The sequence below is a fragment of the Anolis carolinensis genome, chromosome 3, assembly GCF_035594765.1.
Source record: "Anolis carolinensis isolate JA03-04 chromosome 3, rAnoCar3.1.pri, whole genome shotgun sequence".
NCBI lineage: Eukaryota > Metazoa > Chordata > Lepidosauria > Squamata > Dactyloidae > Anolis > Anolis carolinensis.
In genome coordinates this window covers 79860873-79887906 of record NC_085843.1, presented here as the reverse complement: position 1 = coordinate 79887906, position 27034 = coordinate 79860873, and the positions used below count along the sequence as shown (strand labels likewise).

At 38.2% G+C, this 27034-nt stretch overlaps 1 protein-coding gene across 6 annotated transcripts in view; it reads left to right on the top strand.

Annotated features, from left to right (window-relative positions):
• dscam (DS cell adhesion molecule) overlaps positions 1-26087 on the top strand; it is a 445521-nt gene extending 419434 nt beyond the window's left edge. For 4 of the 6 annotated variants that reach the window (XM_008107492.2, XM_008107491.2, XM_008107494.3 and 1 more), the window contains one exon: positions 25080-26087. In XM_008107492.2, the coding sequence (XP_008105699.1) occupies positions 25080-25420 (341 nt within the window). In that variant the 3' untranslated portion in view covers positions 25421-26087. Of the gene's footprint in view, positions 1-15360; positions 15553-25079 lie in introns of all 6 variants that reach the window. The other 2 variants (XR_010004224.1, XM_016992455.2) reach the window with 2 other exon arrangements.
• Positions 26088-27034: the final 947 nt, after the last annotated feature.

The window sequence follows — 27034 nt, the reverse complement described above, 5'->3', positions numbered from 1 at the left end:
TTCTTTTTAATAATAATAGAGTAAAATAATACATGTAATAATAATAATGAATACAGGAAAATAATACAAGTAATAATCAATAGAGTAAAATAATAAATGCAATAATAATAAGATCAGAGTGAAATAATAAATGTATTATTAATAATAATAAAAACAGAGTAAAATAAATGTAATAGTAGCAACAATAATAGAGAAAAATAATAAATAATAAATGTAGTAATACCAATAATAATAGAGAAAAATAACAAATGTACCATATATTCTCGAGTATAAGCCAAACAGGATCCTCACCCGAGTATAAGCCGGGGGGGGGGGGCTTTTTCAGTCTTAAAAAAGGGGCTGAAAAACTAGGCTTATACACGAGTATAAACAGTAATTGTTGGACTAATTACCTGCACCACATACTTGTCCAGTAGATATTTGGCTCATACTTATGCTTCACATCATAACGGAGTGACATATCTAATTTCAAAATAATAATAATAATAATAATAATAATAATAATAATAATAATAATAATAATAATGTTTATTTTTATACCCCGCCTCCCTCTCCCCTGAAGGGGACTCGGGGCGGTTTACATGGGCCAAGACCAGATAAAAACAATAACAATATAAAATACATCCATAGACAAAAACATACACAATTATAAAATTTAAACATTAACCTATAAAGATAAAGAACAAACTTAAAACATGAAATTAAAAACGGCTAGGTTGTAATAATAGACTGGGTAAAGTGCACCTTGTAAAAGTTGTAATTACTGAGCATGTTGCAGCATTGTCCAAATCTGATAGATGAGCCCTGAATAAATATCCCTTTGATGGTTGCTCCCGGAATGGATTCAGCAGTCTTATTGTACAGATAGCCCCTGAGTTACGAACATCCGACTTACAAACAACTCATAGTTGCCCATAGTGAGACAACAGGAAGTGAGAGAAATTTACCCCTGGAAGAGAAATTCACTTCTGAAAATGTCATCATAGGGAAAAGGTGACTCAACTGAAGCTTTGTCACCAATACTTGTTTCCACAGCAAGCCAAATTTTTCAAAATCCAATTATCACAGGGACAGAAAATGAGGTGAAATATTCTGAACAAGGGCACAGATAGCAAAACAAACGCCACAGGAGTGTTAACCCTTCCCTATGCAATCCAAAGCATGTGTATACACACACACGTACATATACATACATGCAAATTCAACCTAAGAACAAACCTACAGAACAAGTCTAACAACCTCTGAGGATGCCTGCCATAGATGTGGGTAAAATGTCAGGAGAGAATGCTTCTGAAACATGGCCATACAGCCTGGAAAACTCACAGCAACCCAATGATTCCAGCCATGAAAGCCTTCCACAACACACAGAACCTATCTTTTTCATAACTTGGGAATAATCTGTAATTCTCCACTTCCCCTGCTTTGTACCTGGAACAGATGGAAACCAAGTTTCAATGCTTAGCTACACTTCCAGTCCCACATATAATATTTTTGTGGTTTTAATAGCTGAGTTTAATGTATCATTTTTTTAAAGTTTTAATGATTTTAATATGTGTGTTTATTGGATCTGTTTGTTGTTTATATGGCATTGAATATTCCCAACTTGGAAGCCGCTCTGAGTCCCCTTCAGAGTGAGAAGAGCAGGATAAAATATTGTAAATAAATGAATAAATAAATAAAAAATATATGATTGCCATAATGTTTGTAGCCAGGTTAATTCAAATTGTTTGAGGAAAAGATGCCCCCCCCCCCACACACACACCCATGAAGCTTTTTTGATTGAGTCCGAAGTGACTCAGGAACTTATAAGAAGTATTAGCCTGGTACAGCAAATATACCAAAGAATAAAAACATTTTAATAGAGCAGAAGTCAGAATGATTCTTATAGGTTGATTTTATTCCTGCTTACTCAGAGATTTCTCTAGATGGGTTCAGTGAGGCTTACTTAGTCTAATTCCAAGCCATCCTTGGGTTTTGAAATAATCTCACTTCTATCCATAAATAGTTTTAAAACTTCTACTATTTTTAACAGTACAGTAAAGGCATGGCTTGGAAAAAAAGCTGCTGTATTTAATCAGCAGGGCTACGAAAAGCTACAATTTGAGTATAACAAGAATCCCCTCAGTAAAATAACCAATAACCATGTTGGCTGAAGGATTTTTGGAGATGGGCTCTAAAAAGGTAAGGCTCTGAAGGCCTGTGGTTTGTAGATGCCTTTGTAAATGTCTGTAAAGCAGACTCTTATTATACCTACGTATTTCTCTTTCTGATCCTGAACTTGAGGTGAACAGTGTAAAGCAAGGTCAAGGAAAAAATATTTTATAGTTCTCAGTGATTGCTACTATAAAGAGTGTGCTTAGCACAATATCAGAGGAAAATAGTGTTCACATTAGTGTCCATGTAATGTGTTTTCAGACAGTTTGAACATTGGACTAGCACAATGGGAGACCAGGATTTGATTCCCCACCTTAGGAAAGTCTCACTCTCTGAGCCTCAGAGGAAGAGGAAGACAAATTGAATAAATTCTGTCAAGAAAACTTATGATAAGGTTGATCAAGGTTCACATAAGTCAGAAATACTTGAAGGCACACAACAACAATAGCAGTGTGTTCCCAAAAGTTAATACTGAAAGCCAAGTAAATGAAATGGGAGACTACTTCCATTATTTATTGCTTTGTCTTACTGATACAAGAATTTAAACATGTGGATCTGAGAGCGCACTCTCTTGTGTGATAGGAACCAAAACAGCATGAGGCAGAAATCTATTTCAGAGGCTCAGAGTGCAATCACAGGTCTACTCACAGCTTGAATTTTTGTCTTCATCTCTCTGGAGGGATTCTTGCCAGTCTACTATTATCTAGCCAGAAAATAAAATGTGAATTTTGTTTGGCATGGACAGAAGCACTGAACAAAATGCATGATGAAAAGTGTGTTTATCCGGTCAGGTTCCCTTTTGGTTTTTTATGTGAAAGCAACTTCAACAATTCAGTGTTTGGATGAAGTCAATTGTGTTTATCCACCTTGAATTCTGTTAGAAGCCATGTACAATTGAAAGGAATTATATCAGTTGTTTCCACACAAAAAAATTCGAAATATGGCAAACAGACACCAGTTTTGCTGCTAAGAAAAAGATTTGCACTACTGCAAAAGCTGAGACTCAAAGAAGTACCAGAATACTCAAGAATGTCTGGTGGACAAAAAAGGCCAAGAAATCCAACACTTTGCAAATGTCCATGATGCCTAGTTTGGAGGAGCTCAGCAAAACCATCATCCAAAATAACAAAGCCAGCAGACCTGATGGGATCCCCATTGAAATCTTTAAAAAGAGTGGACCTGAGTTGACACAACAACTCCACCAGCTCATTGAAAGTGTGGGCAACTGAGAAAATCCCAGCAGACTCTTTTTGAAAAGGGTGATACCACCATCATCACCCTTTTCAAATAAAGGGGAAAAGAACAGACAGGAAACTATTAAGATATCTTCCTTCTAACCTCTGCTGGGAAAATCCTCATAAGAATCCTTGCAAACCATCTTCTACCTATTTCAGAAGACATCCTCCCAGAATCCCAGAATGGCTTCCACCCCTCCAGAGGAATAGTGGATAGGATCTTCACTGCATGGCAGATCCAATAAAAATGCAGAAAAAAAATCAACCTCTGTACATAGCATTCAGTATTATTATTATCTTTATTATTCATTGACATTGCAAAGGCATTCAACACAGTATTTATGTAGTGTGTCAGAAGCAAATTGAGAATACAGTTATATTGTATAAAAAACATAAGCAAAGTTAAAAACTTGGCATTATACTAAATTACTAATACTAATTATACTAATTTTACCAGAAGCTGCCTACTTTGAGTGCCTCTGATGTAGCTGTAAGAAAGCCCTCCATTGTGCATGTGGCAGGGCTCAGACTGCATTGCAGTAAGTGGTCTGTGGTTTGCTCTTCTTCATACTCGCATGTAGTGGACTCCACTTTGTAGCCCCATTTCTTAAGATTGGCTCTGCATCTCATGGTACCAGAGCACAGTCTGTTCAGCACCTTCGAAGTTATGCAGTCTTGTGTGAACACAGTGAATCTCAATGATCTCTGGACTATCCTCCTAAAATGTGAATGCTCTGATAAATTCATGAACATCCTGCTGCTCCTCCACAATGACATGATAACAACAGTCTTGGACAACAATGGCTGCCAAAGTGGTCCATTTAAGGTGGGATCATGTGTCAAACAGGGATGTGTTCTTGCCCAACTCTATAGCTATGATACCTTGTTGATGAGAAGCTTCCCATCAGTGTGGAAATCACCTACTGAACAAATTGCAAGCTATTTAACCTCAGCAGACCGAAAGCCAAAACCAAGGTCACAACAACATCTGTTATAGAACTCCAATATGCTGATGATAATGTAGTCTTTGCTCATTCAGAAGAAGACCTACAAGCCACTTTAAACACCTTTGCAGAAACATATGAAAAGCTCCACCTCTCACTGAACATTGAGAAAACCAAAGTGCTCTATCAGCAGGCACCAGCCAATTCCTGTGCAATGTCATAATATATCTAATTGTGCAATGTTAGAAAATGTTGACCATTTTTGCTACCTTGGCAGCCACCTCCCTACAAAAGTCAATGTTGACATCAAAATGCAATACTGTCTGAGCTCTGTGAGTGCAGCCTTTTTTGAATGAAGCAGAGAGTGTTTGAGGATCAGAACATTCATAGGGATACCAAGATGCTTGCTTATAAACCTATTGTCCTCCTAACCCTTTTATACGTCTGCAAAATGTGGGCCATCTACAAATGTCACTCTCAACTTCTGGAACAATTCCCTCAGTGGTGCCTCCAAAAAATCCTGTAAATCTCTTAGGAGCTCAGGTGGATGAATGCCAGCATTCTGGAAGAAGCAAAGACCACCAGCACTGAAGCGATGATCTTCCGCCATCAACTTCGCTGAACCTACCAATTTGTCTGAATGTCCGATCACCATCTTCCAAAGCAGTTGCTATACTCTCAACTCAAGAATGGAAAACTGAATGTTGGTGGACAGCAAAAAAGATTTAAGATGGGCTTAAAGCTAACCCTAAAAACTGTGGCATAGACACTGAGAACAGGGAGGCTCTGGCTCTCGAGCATTCTAACTGGAGGTTAGCTATTATGAACCGTGCTCTGGAATTTGAAGAGGCATGAATGGAGGGAGAAAGGGAGAAATGTGTCAAGGGGAAGGCGCATCAAGCCAACCCTTGTCGGGACAACCTTCCATCTGGAAATCAATGTCCTCACTGTGAAATAACATGAGGATCAAGAATAGGTCTTTACAGTCACCTATGGACCCACCGACAAGACCCTACACTTGGAAGGCAATCAGACTTGGCCATGAGTGATAGCCTATGATGAGTATCAACTGTTGGCCGATGAACCCTTGCAAATTTATTTAATTAATCTAAATGAAAGTGTTGGCTGGAGTAACAATTTTAGTTGGTTGTTTGGTACCAACTAAAGATAAATGAAGAGTCAACATATAAGTAAATACAACTGACTGAATTGCTCTGCTGTTATTGGTATTAATAATTTTATTCAGTGGCAGTTTTATACTGCTATTAATATATTAAGAGAACTCGGGGCAACAAACATGATTCTTTCTTGAGGCACTATCCAAAAATATGAAGAACCCTTTTCATTCTGAATATTTTTGACTATAACTTTTATAATCTTTTACTGCTGACCATGGTGGCTGGGGCATCTGGGAGCTAAAACCCAAACCAGTGGTGAAGAGTTTCACCATCTTGACCTAAAAGACAGCAACTGGGTACACCAAGAGCAGCTAGTAAGTTTTGTGACTGAGTGAAATCCTGGCCTCCCTGAGTCAAGTGTAACACTCTAGACCAGGGGTCCTCAAACTTTTTAAGCCGAGGGCCGGTCCACAATCCTTCAGACTGTTGAGGGGCCGGATTATCATTTGAAAAAAAAAATACAAACAAATTCCGATGCACACTGCACATGTCTTATTTGTAGTGCAAAAACAACAACAAGAAGAACAACGAAAGAACAATGCAATATTTAAAAATAAAAACAATTTAACCAACATACATTTATCAGGATTTCAATGGGAAGTGTGCTCCTGCTTCTGGCCAATGAGGTAGTCAAGTTAATTAGGGTTGTTGTTGTTGTTGTTGTTGTTGTTGTGTGCCTTCAAGTCATTTCAGACTTTGGGCAAGCCTAAGTCTAAAATGTATTTATTTATTTACTGCATTAATTTATTACATTTGTATTACACCCTTCTCACCCCAAAGGGGACTCAGAGTGGCTTACAAATTATATGTACATACAATATATTATATTATTAGCATAGCACAATGTTAGCATTATATATTACTATATTGAACTATACCACTATACTGTAATATTATTAGTAATATAGAATATATAATTAATGTTATTATATGGTATTATTATTAGTGTTATATTGTATTACATTATAATATTATTATCAATATTATATGTATATACAATATATTATATTATAAAACTGAGGGCGGGGGCCAGGTAAATGACCTCGGAGGGCCGCATCCGGCCCCCGGGCCTTAGTTTGGGGACCCCTGCTCTAGACAGTGCACCCCTAGTACCCAGGATTTCACTTACCCACATCTGAGAAAACATGTCCTCCCTAGGAATTTTCTATGTCTTCCAGGTGACTCTGTAGTATGCTTTCATTGGAAGTTGCCACAGAGTCTTTCTGGAGGAGCTAAACATTTTTTAGAGAAATCTCAATAAGGTTCATTATTATCAATTGTTTCCTATTTACTCATTAAGTTCAGGAATGTACCCCAGTAATATGTGAGTCATACTGTATACTACACATTCGCTGTAAAACCACCTTTTTCAGCCTGAAGTCCAGATGTTTTATATTTCACCTTGGTATAGGAAGACATCAGGTTAGGGAAAACTTCTTAATTTTTTTATTAAAAAAACACTAATGTGAACTCATACCTAGTTTGCTTAACCTTTTATTTCATAAATATATTTCTCTTGAAGAAAGACATAGTTCCAACTTTCAAAATTGGGACCAAAGGTGTGTACATCATTAATCATACACTGTAAGCAGCCTGATGTTCTCCGCATTCTCCACCTAAAAATCAGCTTTTGCCCTTTCTTTTTCGTAGCCTTAATTTTTGTAGTCTTAACTTGCTTGAAGCAGTTTTGAGATTGATGCAGATTGTCAGCCTTGCTTCATCAAGGGGATGTGCTGCAGTGGGGCAATGATACAAGCAGGCAAGTGGAATAACAGTGGAGTAAGTGGCAGATGGAAAAGGGAGGAATCACCAGGAATGAAGGAACATTTTAAAAACAGCAACTGGAGATGGCCACATATTTGACCATATAGGAATGAAATCTCACTTTAAAGGCTTTCTGATTCTGTTTAATTTTCAGACATTGTTCCTAAACTATATTTTAGTTGCACACTATGTGGCTTGTGCAACATAAAATGCATTGCTGAGAACATTTTTATATATTTATTATTATGGTCAATAAACAGCACCAAAAAAAAAAGAACAAACACCAACATAAGAATGTGACATGCGTTTAAGTATTAGGAAACATTGTCAAAAGCAGAGTTAAAAGCCAGTTTTGCATATGATAGATATAACAGTATTAAAAATGTAAATATTTAGATGACAAAGGTAAAAACTAAAATAAGTATTAAAACCTCCTAAGACTTTTTTTTTGTCAGGAGCAACCTGAGTTGCTTCTGGAGTGAGAGAATTGGCCGTCTGCAAGGACGTTGCCCAGGGGACGCCAGGATGTTTTGATGTTTTTACCATCCTTGTGGGAGGCTTCTCTCATGTCCCCGCATGGAGCTGGAGCTGATAGAGGGAGCTCATCTGCGCTCTCCCCGGGTGGGATTCAGACCTGGCAGCCTTCAGGTCAGCAACCCAACCTTCAAGTTACAAGGCTTTAACCCACTACTCCACCGGGGGCTCCACCTCCTAAGACTGTGCCAGCATCTTTCACCAACAAGCTAATGCTGCTTCACAAAAGCTAGTGACTTCAGCAGTAATTTTGGGGTGCTGGCCAGCCAGAAGGTAATCAACATAAAACCTTACAGATCTCCCTGGCAAACTTTCTAAAATTAGATTTATAAAATGTTTTCGAGGGTCTTGGTAAAAAGGTAGTGGAAACGTGTCCCACAGTTTCCACTACCTCAGCCTCACAGAGACATAGGCGTTCATCATACAGTACTTGGTTATATCTTCCCTCCCGTAAAGCAGAAGGGAGTACATTGAATTTAGCCCAAAAGAATGCCTTCCTATGTTTTGGAATAATTAGATTACCTAAGTACTCTGTGGAAAGAAGAGCCCTCCCATTGTCTTTTGAAGACTGGAAAACTAGATGATGCATTTAGGTAGTTTTGCAATTCAATGTCCCAGATAAATTGTCATATGTTTTCTTTGGCTTTTGTGTAGCCCATAGTTAGGATGGTATTTTGTGAGAATCCAAGGCTTAGGGTTTTCTCATCAACTAACTTTTTCCACCTTGATTGGAATAGATCACCAAGGGTCAATGGGGCCAGACCTTTTGGCATGAACATCAGTTTTAACCACACATTTAATTTGTACATTCAGATCTGAAACTCAGTAGAGATCTGATTAGTCTCTAGAAATAAAATTATATTAGGCACACAGCTTGGGAGGCTAAGGATTCTTCTTAAATATTTTGTCTGGGTGGCTTCTAAAGCCTTGACACATTTAAATGCACGCAGTTGTTCTCCATATAACATTTGTGGTAAAATCTTGATTGTTGATAACTTGCGGCATGTTACTGATATTGAGACCTATGGTTCTAGCACTGTACTACAACCGCTGCATAATAATTTAGTAAGTTCTTGCAATAATCAATTGTTAGTTGAGACTGGGCTATCGCCAATATTTGTAACATAAAGGATCTGCAAAACTAAGTATTTTAATTACTAGGTATCCCAGTTTAGGTATGGGGAGAAGAGATGCTTTATTGGTCTTTGGGGAGAAATCCGAAATTCAGTTGGGCAATACCTTCATTAGGACCAACTCTGCTGGAGAAATGTGCAACTTTTCAAATTTCCACATCTCTTCATCTGCCTAGATGGCACAAGAGGTTAGGATGGTCAGTACAGAAAAGAGGCCAGAAATTAGGCCAAATAATATGACACTGAGGCCTGCAGTTTAGACCCCAGCTCAAAATGGAGATTTACAAATGGAATGAATTTGTTACAAGGAGCTATTGCTCGGATCAGGTTAAACATGACAGTGCATTTTAAGACAAAGAAGCAATGTCAGAAGATAGAAGGGCCAGCTTACAACTCAAGCCTGCTTCCTGCCAGGCAAAACACAGAATCAAGATGGCCCAGGATAGCTGAGAAAGAACAGTTGAACAGTGAGCCATTGACTCATGTACTAGATTTGATTCCAGGACGCCCCATAGATACCAAAATCTGTAGGTGCTGAAGTCCCCTTGTGTACAATGGCATAATATATACAAAATGGCAACATCAAGGTGTGATTTTTGGATTTTTTAAAAAATATTTTCTAGACATGAATGGTTGACTATGGCTATATAAGCCGATTATACTGAGAAATATGCTTAATCTGCTCACAGTAACTGATTTTAAAAATCTTCTTATCTCAGAAAGTGGGAGATACCATAATCTTAATTGGTCAGAAAACAAATCATCAATAGATTAATAGCACAGAACTTTAACACAGAAATATTCTGTCTAACAGGGGAAAGTGATCTTTGGACTTCAGAATCCTTCAGACAAGAACATCAGTCAGGTAGTGCTTTTGAGCATTGGAGAACAGAGTTCAAATCCTTGCCTGGGTGTGAAAACCCACTCAGCAAGCAGGACTCTCAGCATAAGAGGGAAGGCAGTGGCAAACCCTTTCTGAATAAATCTTGCCAAGAAAACCCTGTGATAGGTTCACCTTAAGGTCACTGTGAGTCAGAAATCACTTGAAGACATATAGTAACAACATTTATCAGTTATTTCCAAATAGAGACCCACTTTTAGCTAAATGAGAATTTAAGGGAAGAGCAGACTTCTTAATTTGTCATATTTGTACACTGGTAGGGCTATGACTATGATCAAACTAGGCTAACACTGTGAATCCTGACTTGTCAGAAACAGATTAATGTTATATTGCAGATATATTGATGATAATAATAATCATCGTTATCATCATCATAATTTTTATTTCTTACCTGCCTCTCCCCATGGATGTGATTCACAACAAATTGCCTGGAAGCCAATTCTTCATTCCTAAAATCCACAGTGGGTGCACTGGCCCCATATATATACAAAATGAAAAAAAAAATTAAACCCAGAAATTCATACTCAGTTTCCATTTTGTAAAAATTGTGGGGACAGTTTTCCCTGTTGTAAGTGAAGATGTCCTTTTTGTGAAACTGAACAGAGACAACACAGTGTAAAAAAAAACTAATGTTGAGGTCACATGGAACTCACAGGTTGCAGTTTTTCTGCTCCTGACTTATTGGAATAGATATAGTGTGGCAAATGCTGCACAGCTAGGAGGAGTAAGTAAGAGGGGACACAGTAACACACTGATGCACTGTGTGCATTGCTTGCTTTTCTGTCTGTCTGCTGGGTGAGATGTGCAATTTACATTTTGGGACCATTGAACACAATTCCAAACAGTTCCCAATGACTCCTTGTGTAGCCTCTCTGTCTTTTGCTTATGAGAGTCTACACATTCTATGGTCTGTATATTCTTCATCTTCCTAAGTTGCCCTATTTTATATTATTAATTGTTGTCTCAGATCTGTTTAAATGGAGATGCCGTTTTACGACTTGGCGCTTCATTAACACCATTAAATCTCAGATCTAAAGTTTTGCTGCTAATAAAGGTATCAACATAATTTTTTTCCATTTTATAGGTGCTGTGCAAGAGTGTTGATGCATTATCTAATATTCAGCATAGCTTGAATATAAACCTCATACTAAATCAGTGCCATAAGGTACCCAATGATTCAATTCAGCAATTATAAATAACTTTATAGCTGTTATTTATGAGTGAGTTAATGTAATGGAAGAACACATATATATGTTAACTATTACTCTGGCAAAAAAGAAATACTTTGCTGTTATTTTACAAACGCTAATGTTTGTTTAGACAGAAATATCTGTTTTCTTTCAAAGGCATTTCTTTTTCCTCTTTATGCTATATTTAATATAATTTTAAAATTATTCCAAGTGTAATTTATGTAGCATTTTCTTACCTTTCCATCAGGTTTACAAAAATAATGTGCAAATGTACTTAATAGGATTTTACTTTATAGGATTCTTTTCAAAGCCAAGTGTTTAACAATTTAGTGTGAGCTTTGAAATTCTAATTAGTTTTATTTCTTTGGTTTTCTGTATGGTACAAAACATGCTGCATATTTCTTCTTCTTCAGCGCCAATGTTAAATTAGTGACAAAGTAAAATGAGTTCCTATACCTAAAATCTATACTGCATTTAGACATTCAGCAATAATGCCCTCAAATTGTTCAAATATGACAAAGATATTGGACAAAAGTAGTTTTAGCACCATAATTGCAATTGAGATGAAAATCCACATATATTTTAACCTTTGCCAGAGTTTGAATAAGTACCTGGTCTAACCTGTCCCTGCCGCATCCCTTTGTTCACACTTATTGTATGTTTTTTTAATGATTTGAGACATACTTTAGAAACCTGTAAGATGACATGTAACCAGAACCAATTGTTTCCATGGAAATGGTAGCTGATGCTTCCTCTTTTTACAGCCCTTGGGTCAGTTACAGGTCTTTCCCATTCAGTGTTCACTACTTTTCATATTCTGCTAGTCTTTGTTAGGAGTTTAGTTCGAATGCAACATAAACTCCTTAATGACAGAAAGTAGGATAGGTACTAGCCTGCATGACAAATCTAGGTAATATAATACGCAAGCTAACAAGCACAAAACCTTGAGAAATGTAAACCAAAATTCCTTGGGGCTATTCCACAAAACAAGCAAATTGGAATTTTGTCCTACAAGTTGGATCTGTGGGATGAAAGGCAAAAAGCCAACCTCCGTTTCCATCTGTGGAGCTGCTGATGGCCAGAAGCTATATGGCATTTTATTCATTCCTTCCTCCAGAACCTGCCAAATGCAGCTACTGTGCAAATTGGATAGAAGGGTTAAGATGAAACAGGGTTGTCAGGAACCCCACAAAGGATTGTCAGGTTGGGTTTGAGCTCAAGTAACAGTAAAGCCTGTGGGAGGCATGTAGTCAGGGGAACTGCCAGCTCTCTGAAAGACCTGTGTTTCATAATCATATACTCTCCCATTATCCTCATCCTTTGGTCCTTGTAGTTAGTTTTCATTGTAAAGAAGAGTTTCTGTCCTTTTAACCCTGGTGGACTAATTATCTAAATAGAATAGTACAGATTCTGAACAGTGCAGATTCTCAAAAGAATGATACCATATGCTTTTGACTACTTTTAGACATAGTGTGAGAATATGTGACTCATTAGAAAATATAATAATGGTTGGTAAGGTAGAAGGCAACAGAAAAAGAGGAAGACCACATTCCAAATGGAAAGGTCCCATCAAAGAAGCCATGGCCCTGAAGCTACATGACTTGAGCAAGGCAGTTGATGATAGGGCAGATTGAAGGTCTCTTATTCACAGGGTTGCCACAAGACAAAGTCAACTTGATGGCAGCTAACAACTGCCATTTGGTAGATGGGCATCTGTAACTATTTAGCATTGATGAAAGATATTAACATTGCACAGGACATTGTGCAAAAAAAAAAAACCCCACAGAGGTTCCAACAATCCTGCAGATGCTTATAATGTTTAACAGCAATATGATACATAACATTTTTATCTACATGTGAGTTGTTCCTTCTGACTGCTTTCGGCTGTGCATCCATGTAGATAATATGACTGAACATGATCTGAGACGGCATTGCCTCCGATTGCAGTTGAGAAAAGTGCTGCTTCTGGCTGCTTCTGTATGTGACAGGTCATAAGTTTAGCTTGTTTATGTGATTCATTGTCTAATTCAGGAATTAATGAAAATAGTTTTTATGAAACAAACTAGCATCTAACTTAGGGATGGCCCTCAATAAGTTGTTGAACTACAACTCCCACCATCTCTAGCAGCATAATTAAGGGCGATGGATGCTGAGGATTTCAGTCCAGCAACATTTAAAGGACCATATGATTCCCAGCTCAGATTTTAACTGAAATAGTGCGAGACGTGGCTGAAAGGTGATCCAGCACCTAGAAACAGAACTGTATTCAGCACCAGTTGTTGAGAAAGTTCTTAGTCATGGTTTGAAATGAGATTTGCAGTAAGACTCAGATAGCCAAAAAAAGAACTAAAATGTTGCATCCAAAAGGATCTCTGTATTTTGAACAACCAGGTCACTGTACCATGACAGGGATATGACAAGAGTCAGAGTGTAAAGAATGCTCACACATTTTACCATATACATTTAAGCGCCTTAAATGTATATTTACCATACACATTTAAGTGCCTTAAATGTATATTTAAATGTATAATTATGTATATTTTTAATGTATACTTTAAATTTTATTGTAATTTTTAATCTCGATGGATTTTTAAATCTGATGTAAACTGTTTTTTGATGTGTATGTTTCTATTGTAAGCCACCCTGAGTCCCCTGATGGGTGAGGAGGGCAGGGTAGAAATGATGTAATAAATAAATAATAAATAAATAATAAATACCATCTCTTTATAAGAAAGAATGTTTTTCATACTGAGACATTTGGATCCCCCCCCCTTAAATAGGAAAGAGTATTGTGACTTTAAAAAAATGTTTGCTATATGAGAAGATGAGGGCAGTAATCTGCAGAAACATGATACCATTTTCCTAAACCTCTGGAAAATAATTAGAAAATCCACAGGGTGTCTTTTTGTTCCTGAAGAGGAGCTGCAGGAATAGAGCCAGCTGGCTATCTTTCTCCTTACCTTTTCACCAACCAGAAAACAGGTAAAATGGCTCATGGAAGGAGTTGTAGGGCATGGAGACAATGAATTCCTTTATCTGCCAAGATCCAAAAAGTTCCATGTATAGCATAACTTTCAATACCACTGCTTATGTCACTAACTGGATGCTAGTCTAAATCCTTTCTTTTCAAGATTGTACCTTCACACTGAGAGGTGTCAGACCTAGAGAGCTGGAAAACGTAATAGATGCTATGCCAAGTTTAAAAGCAGGGGATTAATCTTTCTGTCCCCCTGGTTTCTGTAGCCTTTCCCAATGATACACCACCTACTCAAACCCTAGGTTGGCTGGGCAGTTGGCAGCAGTCTAAATAAGTCATATGAGAATATTGAAGGCTAAGTAGGCCATGGCCTGTTCGTGCACCCACCCAAAGGACAGCTAGCAGAGGCTTGGCAGTGATATGATGAGACATGCTAAAAACATTCAAGTGAAGCTACTAATTCTAGCACTAGAAATGTTTTCTCCTATTTTCTTACTTAAAATGGCGCTCACTTATTGTCTTGCAGTAAGAAAGTATCAGAGGACATTAAAAGTACTTTTAAAATCCAGTTAAATGTGTTATTTCACCATCTCTAGCCAAATCTTTAAGAGGTGGCTATGGTTGGAAACAGTTTTAATGTCCACACTAGCATTTGTGCATCCAACTCTGTCCATTCCAATGCCTTAAAAGATTATTTTATATTTCAACATTAATGCAGCAGCAAAGTTGCAGAAACTTGTGAAATGAACTTTCCTGTGCAAAATCAATATAAACTTCATATTTGAATCTTGGAAATGTTCTAAATAAATCATGAAAGAATGATAAAAGAGGAACAATATACAACAAGCTCAGTTCCCATCCTAGTTTCATGACGCAAGCTGGTTCATGTATTTTTAAGAGGACATGCCGAAACCGATCTTCCAGTCATTTGATAAAGGAGTGAAAACATATTAAAGTTATCACACATGGATGTATATTTTACTAGTCTGCTGATGCTTGCATATACCAAATGGGAATTCTTTAATAATGCAAAATGTCAAAGGAAGCTTATTTACCACTACATATCATTCAAGTACAGAAGAAACATTGTTAGTATTTTAATGGACTAAGTTTGGGTTAAAATTTCAGCCAGGTGAATATACTATACTCAGGACCTCATCAGATGCAGTCTTGTCTCTGTTTCTCTGCGTTGCTGAAATGGAGCCCCACAGAAGCCATCACATAATGCTCATGGGACTCGATTGAAGCAGCGCAGAGAAACGGAGGGAAGACTGCGCTGTCAGAAATTGGGTGCTAGCCAACTCCCAACGGGAGAAGCTGGATAGAAGCTGGGTTTTTTTTTCATGTCAGGAGCAACTTGAGAAACTGCAAGTCGCTTCTGGTGTGATATAATTGGCCATCTGCAAGGAAATTGCCCAGGGGAGCACAGATGTTTTACCATCCTTGCAGGAGGCTTCTCTCATGTCCTCGTGTGGAGCTGGAGCTGACAGAGGGAGCTCATGTGCATTCTCCCTGGATTGGATTCGAACTGGCAACCTTCAGGTCAGTAACCCAACCTTCAAGTTAGCAAACCTGCTGGCACAAGGCTTTAACCCATTGTGCCACCAGGTATAAGCAGGGAAAGGATGTTGGGTGGCTACCATCCCTGAACACGGAGAGGCATGGAACCTGTTGATAGGGAATGAAGAAAAATTGTTCCCTCTGCTTTTCCCCACTTAGCCCACTTTTCCACAATTTAATGTGATGAGGGCCTCAAACTAGGTATCCTCTGTACTGGAACTTAGCTCATATACACCCTCCTTAGTATCAGTTAGCTATGAAAAAAAACTGATTGTACTATTATCTGGGGTGTAAATTGTTGTTGATTTTGTAATTGAATGCAAGAACAAATGATTTCAAAGGTTTTCTCTTCTCTGGGCAATATCATAAGAGCTTTTCCACATTTTGTGGATTTTTCTTTGTATCTTGGGACTTTTTCTGCAAAGAAAAATTGCACAAAGAGTTGTTCGCCAATTGCTCATTGTGCAAAAACATATTTTCTCATGAAAAAAATGGTTCAATACTAACTTCGAAAGTAGGGGGCGCTAGTGCTTTGTTTCTAAAGTTATTTTTTTCCAAATTTTGAAGCCAAAAATTCAAAACTTTCCAAAAATTCAGAATCTTCGTATATACCTTGTTAATGGCAGATGTGCATGCGCATGAAGGAAAACATTGTCAATGGGGAAACTTGAGGGGCTTCTCTCTCCCTCATTTTTTGAGCCATCCTAATGAAATTTTCTACAGCAGTAGAACATATTTACCACTGTTAGCCCACCAAATCTAAGAACGTTTGATGTATCCTCATATTTTTGGTGAATTTTCAAAGTTTTTATAAAAAAACATTTTTTAATAATAACAAAAATCTGTTCTTGGTTTGGAAGTGTTATTTCCTGTTTCATTGGGCTTTCTTTACTTTGAAAGTCATTGTTCTATTTCAGAAACTTTGTTTTTGTGGCTGAAACTTTATTAAATTGGTGGACAGAGACTCAACAAACCATAATGTGCTATTTTTTATAGGATAGCGTCCCTTGCGCAAAGTCAAAGTTTTGGTGGTGTAATAAAGTTTTGCCATGTTTTATGACAGAACCAATTAGGAAATGACATTTATCAACAAGGAACAGAAATCATAGCACACCATCAAATCACTCCTGACAAATGGCCATCAGCCTCTGAATAAGGACATCTGTTCCTGGTTTGAAAGAGTTATTTCCTATTTCATTGGGGGTTTCTGGGGCTGAGAGTGTGTGACTTGCCCAAGATCACCCAGTGGGTTTCCTTGGCTGAGTGGGGAATGAAGCCACAATCGTAATCCAACTCACAAACCACTACACTACACCATTATGTCTCAAAACAGGAGGGAAAACATTCAGGAGTGGGTTTCTTCCTATGAGGCTTAGCCCTTTTCTAACCAGGAGGGAAAACGTTCAGGAGTGGGCTTCTTATGAGGCATGGAAATTAACCAGGAAGGGAAGGGGGGTTTCTCTTCTGGATAGCAGTGGGTTTAAGAGCCCCATAGAAACCAACCAGGAAGGGAAGGGGGTTTTCTCTCCTGGATAGCAATGGGTTTAAGAGCCCCATAGAAACCAACAAGGAAGGTACGTGGTCATAGCAGAGAGATGGGCACATTAGTACTCCGAGGAGAGTGCCAGCTCTGGAGGGTGACTTGGTAGAGCAGCAACTCCCTTTCCCCCGTGGATTGAGGCAGTGGGGAACAGATTATATCCTAAGGTTATCCAAAGGTATTCTGAGGCATGGGCACCAACGCTTCGAATTGGAAGGTTAAATTTGAAGCGCCAAACCACCTTGGAACCCCGTTCGGATTTATTACAATTAACGAATTTATTACGACTAACGACAATTCTGATTAATTCACCCATGCCTAGGTTTCAGTGTAGGCACAACATCTAAACTAGGAGAAGTTTATCAATAGCATCCCATTGAGAAGAAATGTGCATCTCAAAATAATGCTATTAAGAATAAACCATGTATTAATTCTTTCTCCTTCCATAACTTTCCCATTTTGCTTGTTTGTTTTTGGGCTAAAGCAGGATAAAATCTGGAGGCCAGAAAGTAATCCATTGACTGCATTCAGCTTTTTTCCCCAGTGGAAACAATCATTAAACTAAGGGTGAGGATAAAGCCTCAAGCATAACACAAAATTTAGTTCTAAGTGACTGATTAATGCTGCCCTTGTTTTTCTTAGCCAAACAGAAACCTCTGTTGTTTTAAACTATATTAGAAAAGTATCATTACTGTATAGCTTTTGTAGTAATTAAGCCTCAGTTCATGAAATATTAAGCCCACTCATTTTCAGTGCTCTTGAGTTGAAAGGTCTCTTTTCATTGCTAACAAAGCACACACAGCATTGAAAAGACGTAATTAGAGCATTGAAGCCAGTGAAGCATCTTATTACTTAAAGCTTTGCCTGGAAATGTTATCACTTGGCTGCATTGTCCTATAGGAAGATTGGACAAATCTTACTTATAGAGTAACTGGTTATCTTTTCAATTGTTAGGGTTGAAGATTTGCCATATTTCTCCCACAGTTATGTCTACAATCACCATCTTAAAAAAAAAAAAGGAGGACCCTCTTGAACAGAATGTTAAACTGTGGTCTCAAAATGCCAGCCAGACTATCATGGATATGGGACAGACATAGAGTCACCCCTGCCACCATGTTTAAAACTCTGCTTCATTCCACTAGATGGCTCTAATTCTCACATCGACATCCACCAAGATGGGAGGGGGAGATATATGGATGTGTCATCTATAAATAGTCTTTTGACTCAGCCCTGATGCATCATCCATAAATACCAAGACAGAAAGAATTGCAGCATCTACCTGTATACTTCTACACATAAGGATTACCTGCTTTTAGCATGCTTTGCTCCTTCACACTTGAAAACTGTCTCGTATGCAACACATAGTAGCAGGAAGCCTCAAGGATGTAAACATTGTTTTATAACACAACTGGTGTATATACGTAATGTTGCCTGGGTATCAGAGGGGCTGCTGCCACTTTGCTTTCATTACTTTTTTCTCTTTCCTCCCCTTATATCTTTCCCCTTTCATTTCCCTCCCTCTTTGCCTCCCTTCCTTCTCCATTCCTTTCTTTCCTTCCTTTCCCTCTTCTTTCTCCCTTCTCCAGGTCTGAGAGGGCCTACCTCACAATGTCTTTCCTTTCTCCCTCCCTTCCCCTCATACACATGTCATCTTTCTTTTCCAGTGATACTTCACCTAGCAACAGCAAATCCAATGACATCACAAAAGCCACTTCACCTAGCAACAGCCTTTGTGGAAAAGACATGCTTTGATTTTTATATATAACGATTATGAAATAGAAGCCCTTTTTCCAGCCTGTCTGAAATATGGCAGACATTGTACTTTAGATTAGTAGTCACAAGAGTAGTGCTCAAAATATACCTGGATGGTATACCTGGATGGAAGTGGCCAGAATAGTAGATATGAGAAGACAGGCTAGATTTCATAGAATCATAGAATCATAGAATCATAGAATAGTAGAGTTGGAAGAGACCACATGGGCCATCTAGTCCAACCCCCTGCTAAGAAGCAGGAAATCGCATTCAAAGCACCCCCGACAAATGGCCATCCAGCCTCTGCTTAAAAGCCTCCAAGGAAGGAGCCTCCACCACAGCCCGGGGGAGAGAGTTCCACTGTCGAACAGCTCTCACAGTGAGGAAGTTCTTCCTGATGTTCAGGTGGAATCTCCTTTCCTGTAGTTTGAAGCCATTGTTCCGTGTCCTAGTCTGCAGGGCAGCAGAAAACAAGCTTGCTCCCTCTTCCCTATGACTTCCCTTCACATATTTGTACATGGCTATCATGTCTCCTCTCAGCCTTCTCTTCTGCAGGCTAAACATGCCCAGCTCTTTAAGCCGCTCCTCATAGGGCTTGTTCTCCAGACCCTTAATCATTTTAGTCGCCCTCCTCTGGACGCTTTCCATTGTAATCATTGCAGAAATGAACAGTACAATAAGCTAAACAAATAACAACAACACAACAACAACAAAAACTTTATATATATACTGCCCTATCTCCCCAAAGGGACTCAGGGCAGTTTTGAACATGTAAGGCAAACATTCAATTGCCTTTTAAGTATTTATCAGTGGGGATAAGAGCCATCATACACTAATAGGAGAGGTTTAAACCTCACTTCCCAGTTCCTTGTTTTCCTGAAGTCCTCCCTGCTGTTCAGGAGCCAAAAGAGGAGTAGGACTTCCACTGTTGTCAATAGAATAAGGCTATCAGGTCAGGACTGCTAGCTCCTGAGATTTCAGAACCAGACCCTGGAAACTAGAAACAAGCCCTTGTGATGTCACAGGAGATGAACTTTGGAAATGTTACAGGAATGATGTCACAAGGGGTAGCTCTTGGTGATATCAACACAGCTGCAAAGAGTGTTATTGAAATAACACATGAGAAATGAGAGATGCACCTAACAAATGAGGAATGTGTGTGTCGTTTCCAACTTATGGAGAGCCTAAGGCAAGTCTGTCCTTTAGACCATGCCTTTGGATGACATGTCTCCTATTGGAATGTACTTTAATTATGTTTTATGTCTGTTCTAATTTTTATAATTCTCTTTTATGTCTGTGTTTTATGCTCAAGGCACTGTATAAGTGCCGTTTGTAAGCCGCCTTGAGTCCCCTTCGGGGTAGAGAAAGGCGGGATATAAATATAGTAAATAAATAAGTAAATAAATCCTGGGGTTTTTCTGGCAAGGTCTGTTCAAGATCAGAACATGATTACTATTGGATTCCTCCTAGGTCGAGAAAGTATTCTTTGCTCAAAGTCACCTAGTAAGTTTCTGTGGTTGAGTGAGAATTTGAACCCTGGATTCCCAGATTTCCAGTCCAATACATATACCACTATGTTTTTGTGTATGTATGTGTGTGCATATGTGTGTAAAGCACTAACACATTTCAAGGCTATGTTCTTGCCCTGAAAAGAGAGCCCATATAATAATAATCATAATAATCATAATAATCATAATCATAATCATCATAATCATAATCATAATAACAACTTTATTTTTGTATCCCGCCTCTATCTCCCCGAAGGGACTCGGGGCGGCTCACATGGACACGAGCCCAGTATCAACATAAGTTAAAACAAAATCCATGAATTAAAAACAATATAACAATATAATATAAAACAAGATTAAAACATAAAACAGCATAAAAACATATCAGATATTTAAAACCTGGGCATAAGTACAGTATGTGCAGGAGTGAGCTTATACAGGACTCTCAGTCAGGCTCAAGAATCATATGGCAGCAATCAGAGAAAAGGAGGGAAAATCTCATTAAAACAATTAAACAAACCTACAAGTATGAAGAGCAGTGATAAAGTGCAGTGATTGTAAACAAGTTGGGTAACTGGTTTGACTATTCACTCAAAAGTGCATCGGAACAGCCACGTTTTGAGGAAGGTGGCCAGCGAAGGTGCCAGTCTGATCTCCCTGGGGAGGGAATTCCAGAGCCGAGGGGCCACCATCGAGAAGGCCCTCTCCCTCATCCCCACCAGCCGTGCTTGAGACAGAGATGGGAGCGAGAGAAGGGCCTCCCCGGAGGATCTAAAGGACTGCATGGGTTCATAGGGGAGGAGGCGATCACGGAAATAAGCAAGACCTGAACCGTTTAGGGCTTTGTAGCTAATCACCTGCATCCATGCCGAAGGAGCCCTTCAATAGAAACTTTTGCCATATAAATAACAAAAACATCAAATTTCTTTGTTTAGGAAAACAGGAGTCCAAGGAAAATGTAATATTCCCCTATTTGTGGATGGCAGTCTAAATCCAGATGAGAAGCATACGATTATAAGGTTTTATTTTAAAAAGAAAGAAAAAAGGCATGAGCTTTACATGGATACAATAGATCTCAAGACTCATTCTTGACAAATGATGAGAAGTTGTATGACTGAGATGTGGAATGGCTAAAAGTGAAAGAAATTTATATACAAGACAAAAAGTATAGCATGACATCTCGCCTAGTTCATATGTCATCTTCTGGCTGATAGTTACATTAAATGAGTTGTTGGAAATGGTGCTGTATTAAAGCAGTATAAGAGTAAATCACGTGGTGATCTCATATTTATCTCTCTTGTGGCTTAAGGCACCTCGAAACTATAATTTATGGGAAAGGTGTTATGAAAAACCCCTATCTCAAAGATAGCACTGAATATCTGAAGCAGCTGAAGACCTGGCTGTGGGATCAAGCATTTGGCCCACCCTAAGATATGATCTGATATGACCTGATGGATTAATATTAATTCGAACACAGACTGGCTCTGCCTTTGGCTTGAAATTTCCCCTTTTGTAATGGTCACATGGTTTTAATTGTTTTAATTTGATTTGGATACCAGCTTTCATTTGTGTTTTATGTTTGGTTTTTCTACATGTTGTATTATATGTGACATTCTGCCATTATGTAAGACCACTCTGAGTCACTCTGAGAAGAGCGGTATATAAATTAAATAAATAAATAAATAATATTAAATCTACATTATGTCCCACATTTTAAAAATACAGTAGAGTCTCACTCATCCAACATAAACAGGCCGGCAAAATGTTGGATAAGCGAATATGTTGGATAATAAGGAGGCATTAAGCAAAAGCCTATTAAACATCAAATTAGGTTATGATTTTACAAATTAAGCACCAAAACATCAGGTTATACAACAAATTTGGCAGAAAAAGTAGTTCAATACGCAGTTATGCTATGTAGTAATTACTATATTTACGAATTTAGCACCAAAATATCACGATGTATTGAAAACATTGACTACAAAAATGCGTTGGATAATCCAGAACGTTGGATAAGCGAGTGTTGGATAAGTGAGACTCTACTGTATTCTACTTTTTACAGATATTCTACTCTTGCTCTTCCCTGTTTTTCTGAAAGGAAAATAGAGACCCTTCGTGGATTTTTTTTTCTGCCCTCAAAATGTTGGTCTCACCTCTGGCTTTTCTTCCTTAGCATCCTGGTCTCCTTTTGTCCTCACAGTGCCTCTGTTTTCATTTCAGTTGAACTGAGTTTTATGCATCCAAATGTTCAGGGTGAAAAGAATTTGTGAAATATGAATTGGCAATTGTAAAGCCCTCTGGCACTTACCGTTCTATTTCCAATTGGTAGCCTTATGTAAATGCTACAGTGTGCTAGTCTATTCCCTAGACAAGAAGCAAACACCATGCTAAAAATAGTGCACCATGCATCTGTGTTGGAAACTTTGCTACAATAAAGCATATGGTGCCAAACAAAGCCTGCAGGAATAAACAGAGATTCTCTCCAAGCCTCTGAATGGTTTCTCTCTCTATGAGTTTAAATCAGAAATAGAATAAGAACTCTTTGTCTTTTAAGTAACAATAGCACAGCTATTATTTTAAAAGCCAAGTTGAGGAATCTGCTTTATCTTCAAACTACTGGGCAAGCTTTTTGTTTTCTTAGTTTGGACAGTAAAGGGAAACTTTGCGTGAAGTGTTTAGCTAACCTGCTATCTAAAGACTTCTATTTATGGTACACTGCAGTCTCTATGTCTGTATTTTTTTTTAAAATGACTAATGGAACTGAACCATTATTGGAAACTTGTTCGTAAAAACTTTTTTGTGTACTGCAGGTTTATATGGGTGCAATTTTGGCAGCTACAATCCAAATCCAGGTGTATTAAGTAATTTTAAAACCATTGATGAATTAACTGCTTTAAAACAAGGGAATAATCTATTTTAAAACAAGTTTTATTAATGGCTCTCTTTGTAAGTGAAAGACTTTCTTATGTTATGAAATACCTGAATACCATCTGTATTCAGCCCTATAGTCATGTTGACCAGTCCATTAGCCATATATTGTTTGTGACCCACAAGCCAAATCCCTGGCCTGTTCCATTCCCTCTAATTTTTGCAACTTTTAATCAAATCACAAGTCTGTGAAGTGTATTGAAGATCTCATGGGATGTTCATCATGCAGACTTTTGTTTGTTTGTTTGTTTGTTTTTGCTTGTTGGCACAAAAATGAAATAGGCATAATTTTAATCCTCTTAACATTTTTGGGAGCAGATTTTGGAAATTTTGCTGGAAATTTTACTGGTAACTACAGAGCCTAAGATCTCTTAGTCCACACTGGTTGGGGATTTGTGGGAAATGTAATGAAAAGAACTGATTTTTTTGAGCTCTGAACAGTAGGACAAATAAGCAAGGCAGAATTTTCAAGGTGGTAATGGAAAACATACCATGGGGATCTGGACCGATAGCCTTCTCTTCCATATCTTTTGGTTTTACAGTGTAGAATAGAATAGAATAGAATAGCTTTATTGTCATTGTGCTATTGCATAACGAAAGTAAATGCCTTCCCCAGCACATACCACAAAACAACACACCTATCCCTCCACACCTCAACCACCACCACACAGCCACCAACGTGAACACTTGGAGTTTAACATAGCACAGCTCTAGGATAAAAGTTACATCTTAGCCTGTTTGTCCTTGTCTTTGTCACCCTGTGCAAAGGTTGGCAGGTAAAATTCCCACAAAAGAGGACCAAATTCTTTGTTTGCTACACCACAGAATTGGGTTGGGAAACACACTCAAGTAAGCACTGGGTGCAATGGAAAAGCCTAAGACATTTTTGCCTCCTTAAGAAGAGGTGGTTGCCAGATGTGTTTTAAGTGTTCCAATATGTCAAGGACATACCTGATGAATTCTCTGTTGTTCCACATTTTGAACTGCTTTACATATGTCTCAGGCCCCTTCCACACAGCTCTATAACATCCCACATTATCTGCTTTTAACTGGATTATATGACTGTGAACTCAGATAACCCAGGGCCTTTCCACACAGCCTATATCCCAGAATATCAAGGCAAAAAATCCCACAATATCCACCTTGAAATTGGTTATCTGAGTCCATACTGCCATATATTCCAGTTCAAAGCAGATAATGTGAGATTTTATTCAGCTGTGTGGAAGGGGGCCCAGTTCAAAGCAGATATTTTGGATTATCTGCCTTGATTTTCTGGGTTATATGGCTGTGTGGAAGGGCCCTACGTTTCTCCTCCTCTTTCTATTTTCATCCTTTATTCTTAGGTTACTTTAGATGTTGTAAACTGAGTTCAAAATGCAAAAGTAGTTTACACTTAGTTAACAGGGGGAAGAGGAGAGGAAGGGGCAGAATTGCCCTTCCCAATAGGCTCAGGCAAAACTGAATTATTAGAGAAATGTTCTCTCTGGAAACCTCTAGATCCTCCAGCATGATTGGAGAAGATTAACCATAGAGTCACACTGAAGGACCTAGACATTCCAAGACAGAACAGTTTAAATCAAATCTTTGAGTATCTAATCCTCAAATGTGAAAACCCCAAATGTGGAGGGCCAACTGTATTAGGTAAGATGTGTTTTCATATGATCAGATGGACACTGTTTGTGGATACAATCCTTCCCTCTTTCTTCCTCTCCCTTTTTCTTATCAGAAGAGCATAACTAACAACTTTTCATTTCTTTTTGCTTTCCCCCTTCCCTGAACAGGTGACATCATGCATTTGCCACCGTATCTTAGAATGGACTTTTTGTTAAATCGAGGTGCTCAAGGCACAAGCAGAGACGTGGGTTTAGGACAGACTTGTCTGGAACCTCAGAAAAGCCGGACCTTGAAGCGCCCGACAGTTTTGGAGCCCATACCTATGGAAGCTTCCTCCACAAGAGAAGGACAGTCATGGCAAGCTGGTGCAGTAGCAACATTACCTCAGCGGGAAGGAGCTGAGTTAGGACAGGCAGCTAAAATGAGCAGCTCCCAAGAATCTCTTCTGGACTCTCGGAGCCACTTGAAAGGAAACAATCCATACGCAAAATCCTACACCTTGGTATAACAAAAGAGCATAGCTGGACAGCTGCTGTAAATACTTAACAATTATTTAAAAATCCAATCAAAGCTACCTTTTTTATTGAATTCCAATATTTATAATTAAAGAAGAAGATTGCCAAAATATTTGGGACAAAATGCAACCTACAGACAGTGCAAAGACTCTCTGGCTTTTTTTCTGTCTGAGTGTGAGCTTCATCTAACTGGGCCTCCCAAATTTTTTGGGAAAAGGGAGTCCAGTTTTTCTGATATTCACAAGCTTTTGTGTTTTTACTGATTTTCTACAAAGTGCATGGGGACTAAATAAAATATTTTAAACTAGGAGTTCCATCACACACAAGTAAGAAGGAGGAAAACAATTTTGAAAAAAAATCACCCTATTTGTGGATTTAGCAGGGATATTTATTTGAGAAGGAAAAAAAGGTTTTTTGTCATGTTTTGCACACTTTTTTAAAACTAGAAAATGGGTCCTTCCCTAATCAGTTTTATTTTACCTTCCTTCTTTTCTTTCTTTCCTCATTCATTGTTAATTAGGATGAGTGCTGTGAGTCAGTGAAGTGGGGAAGGGAGGGGGGAATCAATTTGATTTTTGCATTTCTTTTCTTTTTTATATTAATTTAATGAGACACTCTTTGCATTTTGTCTATGCGAAATAAAACGGTCTTCTGCCTTTATCTGCGTGTCTGCCTTGCCTTGCCTTGTTTTCACTTAAGCTGTATTTAGTTCGCATTGAATCATGCCAACTTTGTAAAATATTAACTTTGTCTCACTTAATTGGAAACAATTTTTTAACCATTGGAGACGTAAAAAAAAATCAGGGGCTTTCTGAGAGAAGGGAGCTGTTTCAATTGAAATTTAAAATGATTTCAGAAGAATGGATGATAATTCATGGTACAACACTTGTGAGAAGGAGATAACATTTCTTACTAGACTTTGGGACATTTCCTTTACCTGAAGCATTAGTGTGAGGCACACAATTAGATAACTTGTTCCTGCTTAACTGTGAAGTAATGTTGATAAATATGTTTTGCCACCAACATCTCTTGGATGGTTATTATAGGTTGCAACAATGCATTTTTTTCCTGAGTAGGACTGGTTAGGGACTAAAACCAAGAAAAGGTGTTTCCTTTTCCTTTTTACACTTTAAGCAGGTAGTTAGTTTTAAGGCTTTTATCTTACCCAAAGCAGAAAATTCTGTAGTTTATAATGCATGCCATGTGCCACAACGGCAATAGCAAATCTATACATACATCTTTCACATTTTTGCATTGACTGGTTTGCTTAGATACAATTAATTTTTCTCCTAAATTTTCGGGATGTAAATCCATTAATGACAACCCAATCAGGATAAAGACAATTTGATGTCTGATTTAATTTATGTTCTAGTTTCAGATTATTTCAGATTCTGGTAGTATTTTCAAATGATGTAAGTGATATATGTAAGCAAAATATGATTCTGAGATTTACTAAGCCATGATGTGGCCTAAGTCCAAATGCTACTCTCAGCTAGAATGGACTTGTCCATTTGGTGGGATTTACATAATCACCAATTTACTATTCGGCCCTTCCAATAAATCAATCAACAATTGAATTTAGTCTTGTGTATTGAAGAGCTCATATT